The sequence below is a fragment of the Columba livia genome, unplaced genomic scaffold (assembly GCF_036013475.1).
Source record: "Columba livia isolate bColLiv1 breed racing homer unplaced genomic scaffold, bColLiv1.pat.W.v2 Scaffold_467, whole genome shotgun sequence".
In the NCBI taxonomy this organism is placed as follows: domain Eukaryota; kingdom Metazoa; phylum Chordata; class Aves; order Columbiformes; family Columbidae; genus Columba; species Columba livia.
The window spans coordinates 4,361-12,800 of NW_027043504.1; the positions used below are offsets into that span (position 1 = coordinate 4,361).

An 8,440-nucleotide genomic window follows, 5' to 3' on the forward strand; every position below is an offset into this window, starting at 1 on the left:
GGAGCAGACACTGAGACCCCAGTTCTCGTTAGGACTGGTCTGAGCTGCTCCTGAGCCCCTGCACACACAGAGCTGCCCCTGGGCAGTGCCAGGAGGTGTGACCAGGACAGAGCTGAGCACACAGCGGGTGGAACGGGGTCTGTGACACCGTCAGGGAGCAGACCAGGGACAGAGACACAGCTGCAGGCAACAGAGACATGGGCAGGGAGAAGGAGCTCCTACCAGATATGCCAGGGACAGGATTTTGGAAACCCCCTGCAATCCCCTGCAGTGCAGACACATTTCCCAGTGCAACCCCTGGTCTCCTCTCCTCTCCTCCCCAGCAGACCCTCTGCCCCAAAGCCATGGGGTCCAGGTCACGAGTCTCCACCTCAGCAGCTGGACCTCCAGGTGAAGGGTTCCTGGAACATGGTACACAAATAAGGTGCTAAAAGTACTTGCTCTCCAGTGTCATTATGTGAGTGGCAGCAGCACAGCCGGGTCAGGAGAAGGTTCCACAGCATGCCCGTCTGCCTTTCTGTCCTTGCTTTATTTTCTGGTAGCACTGCAGTGTCCTTCCCTGTTTCTCCACCTGTCCCTGGTGCTCTTGCTCTCTGGGGTTGGGGTGTGAGTGTGGGTCAGTTTTTGTTCTGACACCAACTCAGGGGGTTTTGCCCCAGACTTGCGTCCATGGAAACCAGATGCCCAAGCTGCATTTTTAACTGTGATAAACTGTTTTTTCTCAGCTGGTAGAAAGAGAGAATGAGCTGAAAAATCCCTCCATCAGGGAGGGGGTTTTCCATGAGAAACAGCATGTTTATTTTCCTCAGAGAAGTCTCCCCTAACCTGACACTGCCTTTTCCTCCTTGCACAGGTCCTCATGCCCACAGGCAGCCAATGTCCAACAGCAGCTCCATCACCCAGTTCCTCCTCCTGCCGTTCACAGACACACGGGAGCTGCAGCTCTTGCACTTCTGGCTCTTCCTGGGTGTCTACCTGGCTGCCCTCCTGGGCAACGGCCTCATCATCACCACCATAGCCTGGGACCAGCACCTCCACACCCCCATGTACTTCTTCCTGCTCAACCTCGCCCTCCTTGATATGGGCACCATCTCCACCACTGTCCCCAAGTCCATGGCTAATTCCCTCTGGGACACCAGAGCCATTTCCTATTCAGGTTGTGCTGTGCAGGTCTTTCTGTTTTTGTTCTTCATTTCAGCAGAGTTTTATCTCCTCACCATCATGTCCTATGACCGCTACGTTGCCATCTGCAAACCCCTGCACTACGGGACCCTCCTGGGCAGCAGAGCTTGTGTCCACATGGCAGCAGCTGCCTGGGCCACTGGGTTTCTCAATGCTCTGCTGCACACGGCCAATACATTTTCACTGCCCCTGTGCAAGGGCAATGCCCTGGGCCAGTTCTTCTGTGAAATCCCCCAGATCCTCAAGCTCTCCTGCTCACACTCCCACCTCAGGGAACTTGGGCTTATTGTGGTTAGTGCCTGTTTGGTTTTTATGTGCTGCATTTTCATCGTGGTGTCCTATGTGCAGATCTTGAGGGCTGTGCTGAGGATCCCCTCTGAGCAGGGACGGCACAAAGCCTTTTCCACCTGCCTCCCTCACCTGGCTGTCATCTCTCTGTTTGCCGGCACCTCCTTTTTTGCCTACCTGAAGCCCCCCTCCATCTCTTCCCCATCCTTGGACCTGCTGGTGTCTGTTCTATACTCGCTGATACCTCCAACATTGAACCCCCTCATCTACAGCATGAGGAACAGGGAGCTCAAGGATGCCCTGAGGAAACTAATGGAGGGATGCATTTGAAAAATAATAAAGTGTTCATCATCTTCTCTTTAACAAATAACAGTTTAAATGTAACTCATTAGAGGCCCAGACTTGTGTGTGTGTGTGTGTGTTGGTGGTGTTTATTTTTTAATAAATCATGATATTTTTGTCATCCCCTTTCTAATTCATTGTCAGCTTTTTTTCAAACCCACTGGCTGTATAAATATGGACCCATGCTCTCTGTGTATTTAAACAAAATAAAGGGCTCTGCAGTGATTTTTTTTTCACTGATATTCTTCCTCCAAGGCCTGTTTGGAGCTGCAGGGACAGGTCCTGTGTACATGGGAGGAGGGGAAACGTGTCCATCCCGGCAGCCCTGCCAGGGAGCAGCAGCGCTTGTTCTTCCAGAGCTGTTCTGGTTCCACTCCCACACTCTCCTTCTCATCCCTGGTGTTGGTGCAAGGCCTGAGTGCTCTGGCAGCTTGGTCACCGTCCTGCTGTGTGTCAGTGCTGTGAGCGCAGGCAGGGACAGGCAATGGGCACTGCTGTGACAGAGCTGGCCTCACAACAGCCTTTCCAGATAGAAACGTGATCTCCTCAGGGCAGTGCATGATGGTTTATATCTTCTTGCGTAGTTTCTCTCAAGCATATTCCTACAAAAGTCACCCACAGATTAAACACCAGAGTACAGCTGAACAGTGTGTGTGTGCAGGGCTGGCACACAGCAGTGTCCTCTCACAGCCAGGCTCCTGCCAGAGACCTGCAGGACCAGCAGAGCAGGGGCTGGGCTGTGCCCCTGTGCACTGGACACCCCAAAGAAGGAGCCTCAGGTCAATCACCATGGACTGGACCCTCACAACCATCATTTCCAGCACGGGCCTCTCACCCACAGAGGCTGTATTCTCTCCATGGATGGACACTCAATTAGTAGTTCAGCAGTCCATGTTTGCCTTGTACAGATGAGATGTGAGCATGCACATCATGTATGTGAGGTGACATGAACCTGAGTGAGCACAAACACCATCAATGATTCATTTCCATTCCATGAAGGCCTGTGAGACAGACGAGGTCTTGAGGTCACTTCATATTGGGAGAAACAACCCATGGGAAATCACCTGAATGCAGCACTGGGTTGTGCTTCCTTTAACTGAGCTCCCTGTGTCCATTCTTAATGACGCTGGACATCTCAGATGAGTGCAGAGCAGGTGACACACCACAGGGCTGAGGTGTCTCCTGTCTCTTTGGAGTGGCAACGGGAGGCCAGAGGGACACTGTGACTCCTGCCTCTGTGTGTAAAAAGGACAGACTCTGTCTCTGAGCATCCCTGGGTGCACAAGGAGTCCTGAGACCAGCTGAGATATGGATGCCTGATGGAACCCTGATATTTCTGTGTGTGACTCCAGGAATAAACCCCACTGGATCAGTGAGATTTGTCTCAGCTGCCTTGGACAGGATCATTTCAAGTGTTCCAGTCTGCTCTGTCACCCGTTCTTGTGATTCCAGACTGTGATCTCAAAACTGCCCTAGAAATGGTTCTGGGGTCCTAAGGAAACGCAGACCTCAAACCCATCTTCAAGAAAAGCAGGGATAGGAACTGGGATAACTACAGGCTGGCCACCCTTCCTCCCTCCCTGGGAAGGGGATGGGACAAGCCTCCTGCAGCCATTTCCAGGAATGTGAAGGACAAGGAAGGGATTGCTGAACTCAAATGGACGGGAAGGAAAGGCATGTTGTGTACAGGGCGTTTGCAAGGCTCAGCCATGGTCTCCTTCTGGCCAGAGGGGTGCTGATGGGGCTCACGAAGTGGATGCTGGGTGGGCAGTTGGCTGAACCATCAAGCCCAAATATCATCAGTGGTACAAAGTCCTCCGTGCAGCCAGATGCTGGTGTCATCTCTCAGTGACCAACACTTGGGCCAACATTGTTGAATATCTCTATTCTCCCTTTTTAAGATATAACAGAGAGCACTTTAAGAGCCTTGAGGATGATACAAAGCTGATTGGAGGCCTTGAGCAACCTCACCTGGTTGAACCTGCCCTGAGCAGGAGAGTGAGACAAGATGAGTGAGACAAGGCCTCTCTGCAAACCTGAATTTTCTCTGTGATTGGACAGAATTTTTCCCTTGGAGAGGTTTCTGGAGAGAGAATAGGTAGAGGAATAGTAAAAAACAATGCAAAAGAGGAGATCTAGAAGGTGTTAACGTGAACCCCCCAATTCCAGTGAGGAGCGCTTTTCACCCACATTGCTAGTAGAAAACATATTTGACATATTTGAACAAGGTGAGGAAGCGAGATGGGTGTCTGCAGCCTGTGGGAAAGAGGGGCAGGTGTAGGAGTGTGTAGAACACGGTTCAGTCTTGGTCAGGTCCTGGGTGCTAAGGAGGGGCATGGGTGGGTGTGCTATTATGAGGTCAGCTGAGTCTCAGACACTCATAATCCAGTCAGAATCATGTGGCTGTGAAGGGGACAGTGAGGCCAGTTGTGTCACTGGAGGTGACAGCCCAGCAGCGGGGACATGGCTGGAAAAGAACCTCTGCCAAGGTACCCACAGGCCCTACCCAGGAAGAGACCTTGGAGATGGGTTGTCATGTCCATCCCACCTGAGAACATGATGAGACAGCAGCAGGGACATGGTCGTGTCAGAGAAGCTGAAAGACCAGCAGCACTCATGGGATTTAGAAGATCATGGTGAGGTGACTTCTCTCTGGTGAGGTGAAAGACCACAAGAAGCCTAACGGGTTGGGTTCTCTGCTTGAAGAGCAATTTCTGAGATGGTTGAGTAGCAGAAAAAAAGCAAGAAAGAGGAAAAAAAGTCACAAAGTGACTTGGAAGATGGAGACTGGTTATGAGGAGGAAGAAATGTCACTGGAAGGGCAGTGCTGTGGTGCAAGAGGTGACCCAGAGGGAGCTGGATCAGCCCATGGTTTGTGTTCCAAAGAGCAGCCAGTGAGGGTGCAGACACAGCAGTGAAGGTGCAGAAATGCTGGGGTGAGAGCAGGTGGGGAAGCGAGATGGGTGTCTGCAGCCTGCAGGGTAAGAGGCTGGATGTCATGGCTTCTCTTTTCTGCTTCAGAAAGCAAACCAAGGGCTTTCTCACCATCAGAGCTGAAGAAAAGACTCAAAGGAGACCTCATAGTGGCTACAGCTTCCTCACAAGGGGAGAAGGAAGAGTAGGTACTGATCTCTTCTCTGTGGTGACTAGTGAAGAAGCCCAATGTAATGGCAGGAATATGTGTCAGGGGAGGTTTAGGTTGGACATGAGGAAAAGGTTCTTCCCCCAGAGGTGCTGGACACTGAAGAGGCTCCCCAGGGAGGTGTCACGGCCCCAACCTGACAGTGTTCAAGAAGAGATTGGACAACATCCTCAGACACACGGGGTGACCTGTGGGGTGTCCTGTGCAGGGACAGGAGTTGGACTCCATGATCCTTTGGGTCCTTCCAACTCAGGACATTCATTGATTCTATGAAATACTAGGTGAAACATCCATGTTTTCATTGTGCAAATGAGTTGTAAACATACACATCATGTGCATGTCCACTGTGTGCATGTGGTGAGATGAACCCAAACGAGCACAAATGCCATCACCTATTCCTTGGGGTGCCATAAAGGTCAGTGGGACAGAGAGGGTGTTCAGGGGTCTCCTCCAACCTGTGTTATTGTGGGATTCCATGAATCTTTTCCTTGTAGAGCTTTTCATATCAGAAAAGACAGAGAAAGAAGAAGAAGAAAATGAGGTGCAGAAGCAGAAATGTAAAATGCCCCAGAGTAAATACAGCAGCTCCTCTGAGGAACGTTTCTCCACTCAAACCCTTGATAGGAAATCTATTGGATACATTTGATGAAAGCAGCTCAGTTTGATCTGCTCACACACTGGACCACAAGGAGGGTGATGGTGGGTACGATTCCATGTGGTCACTTGTGTCTCAGGAACTCATAGTCCAGTAGGAACCAATGGCTGTGGAGGGCACTGTGAGGTCACTTCTGCCTCTGCAGGGGATTGGCCAACAGCAGGAACACGGCTGGGAAAGGACTGTGAGGTCACACACACGAGACGAGCAATCGGGCCCAATCAGCATGGCTGGATGAAAGGCAGGTCCTGCTTGACCACCCTGATCTCTTCTGTGACAAGGTGACTGGCTGAGCAGATGAGGGAAAGTCTGTCGTGGGGAGTGAATCCGCCACACGGGCTGTGGGTGTTGTGTCCTTAGACTGCAGTAAAGCCTTTGACACCGTGTCCCACAGCATCTCCTGGAGAAGCTGCAGCTCATGGCCTGGATGGTGTATGTGCGATGGAGGGCTGGACCAAAAGAATTGTGGTGAACAGAACCAAATCCAGTTGGCGTCCGGTCACAAGTGGTGTCCCCAGGGCTCAGTATTTGACTCAGTTCTATTTAAGCTTTATCAGTGATGTGGATGACGGGATCGAGTGCACCCTCATTAAGTTTGCAGATGACACCAGGTTGGGTGGGAGTGTTGATCTGCTGGAGGGTGGGAAGGCCATGCAGGGGGATCTGGACCCCCTGGATCATTGGGCTGAGGCCATTTGTGTGAGGTTTGACCAGACCAAGTGCCGGGTCCTGCACTTGGGTCACAACAGCCCCAGGCTCAGGGAAGAGTGGCTGGAACATTGCCTGGTGGAAAGGGATCAGGGGGTGTTGATCGACAGCAGCTGAACATGAGCCTGTGTGTGCCCAGGTGGCCAAAAGGGCCACCAGCATCCTGGCTTGTATCAGGAATGGTGTGGCCAGCAGGACTAGCGTGATTGTGCCACTGTTCTCAGCGCTGATGAGGTCGCATCTTGAATCCTGTGTTCAGGTTTGGGCCCTTCATCATAAGAAGGACATTGAGGCACCAGAGAGTGTGCAGAGGAGGGAACGGAGCTGGTGAGGGGCTGGAGCACAAGTGTGATGAGGAGCGGTTGAGGGAGCTGGTGCGTTCAGCCTCTAGAACAGGAGGCTGAGGGGAGACCTTCTCGCTGTCCACAACTGCCTGAAAGGAGGTTAAACATGGAGGGCTTGGTCTCTTCTCCCAAGTAGCAAGTGATAGGACAAGAGGAAATGGCCTCAAATTGTGCCAGGGAAGGTTCACATTGAATATTAGGAAAAAATTCTTCCTGGAAAGGGCTGTCAGGCATTGGAACAGGCAGCTCAGGGCAGTGGTGGAGTCACCATTCCTGCAGGGGTTTATAAGATGTTTAGACGAGGTTCTTAGGGACACGGTTTAGTTCTAGATTTAGGTTGTGGCTGGACTCAGTGCTCCTGAGGGTCTCTTCCAACTGAAATAATTCTATGATTCTCTATTATCAACTGGAATATTCTTCTATCACATCTTCTAAGTGCTCTTCACATATCTGCCTCTTCACCTACAGTCCTGAAACTTATCTAATTAGATGCACAAGTGTTGAATACTAATTGTAAATGATGAAAGCACCATCGCTCTATCAGTCTGGTCTGATACCTGCCAGTCCAAGGCAAACACCTCAGGTACACGGGGCCTCTCGAGGTTTGCACTGGGTGCTTATAGTGAGACCATGGACCTCAGCCCGAAAACCTGAGAACTCCCCTCTAAACTTAAAAAACCAAAACAACAACAACAAAAAGAACAAAAACCCCCACACTCTTTATTTCATGAGATGAAATAATTCAATATTTCCAATAAAATGTCTGCGGAATTTCTATCCTGCCAAAATATGAATTTTCAGAATGTGTGCGGACTGTGGGAGATGAAACGTTGGCCTTTCCCTGTGCTTGCAGTGCCAGGACTCTGTCTATCACTACGTGTATTTAATCCCCTGCACATCCAGGAGTTTCCACCTGTCCTTACCCAGCTCCCCGTGTCTGAACTCATCTCTTCAGAAGCCTGTCTGGACATTTGCACTTTCCATCGCTCCCCAGAGGTTCTTCACCTCTCACTCTTGGCTCATTCAGAGCCTCTCAGCTCTCACTCTGCTTGGAGCTTCAGGCAGGTCAAGTCTTTCAGCAGTTGCTCTCCTACTCCCTACAGGCAACTCTTCAATTATGGCAATGGACCTCGCTGGAAACTACTTAATTGAACCACAGAACTGAGAAACATCATCAAGTTCTATTGTGTTTATTTTTCTCCTTTTTTTTTCTGTTTCCTCTAATTAAAAATTCCCCGGTGCCTGTTTACATCCAGTTCTCTAAGGAAACATGAAGCAATTCCTGCGAAGAAGCTGTAACAATCAGTGCAAACTTCAGTGCAGAATCTGATGTAAAGAAATGTGCTGCAAATCCCAGGGGCCAATGAGCAGAACAGGGAGTTTGGGGAGCTGGTTATAGATTTCCTGCTAACAGTTTGAGCAGAGAAACATTCTTCACAGAACTGCTCTGTTTATTTGACACCTTTGAGGTCTCCTCCTCTGCCTGTATTTTTATTTTCTTGTTCCTCCACCTCTTCCCTCTTCCAAAACACTTCCAAGGGAAAGATTCCTGGAATCACAGAGCAACTCAGGTGTGAACATCATCTTGTCCCACTGTCCTGCTCAGGGCAGGGTGACCCAGGTGGGGTTGTCCAAGGCCTCTGCCCAGCTTTGCACCATCCACTAAGGAGCTGAAGGTTCACTGTGTCACATCATACAGGGGGAGAACAGAGACGTTCAACAGTGTTGGCCCAAGTGCTGGTCCCTGAGGGATCCCACTGGTAACTGGCTCTGTGGGCA

General features: G+C 50.6%; 1 protein-coding gene across 1 annotated transcript; it reads left to right on the forward strand.

Moving 5' to 3' along the window:
* The first annotated feature begins 780 nt into the window (after window positions 1-780).
* LOC135578095 (olfactory receptor 14A16-like) lies at window positions 781-1,800 on the forward strand. The gene has a single exon (XM_065048295.1). It carries the CDS (start codon window positions 781-783, stop codon window positions 1,798-1,800), a length of 1,020 nt encoding a protein of 339 aa, XP_064904367.1.
* The last annotated feature ends 6,640 nt before the right edge of the window (window positions 1,801-8,440 follow it).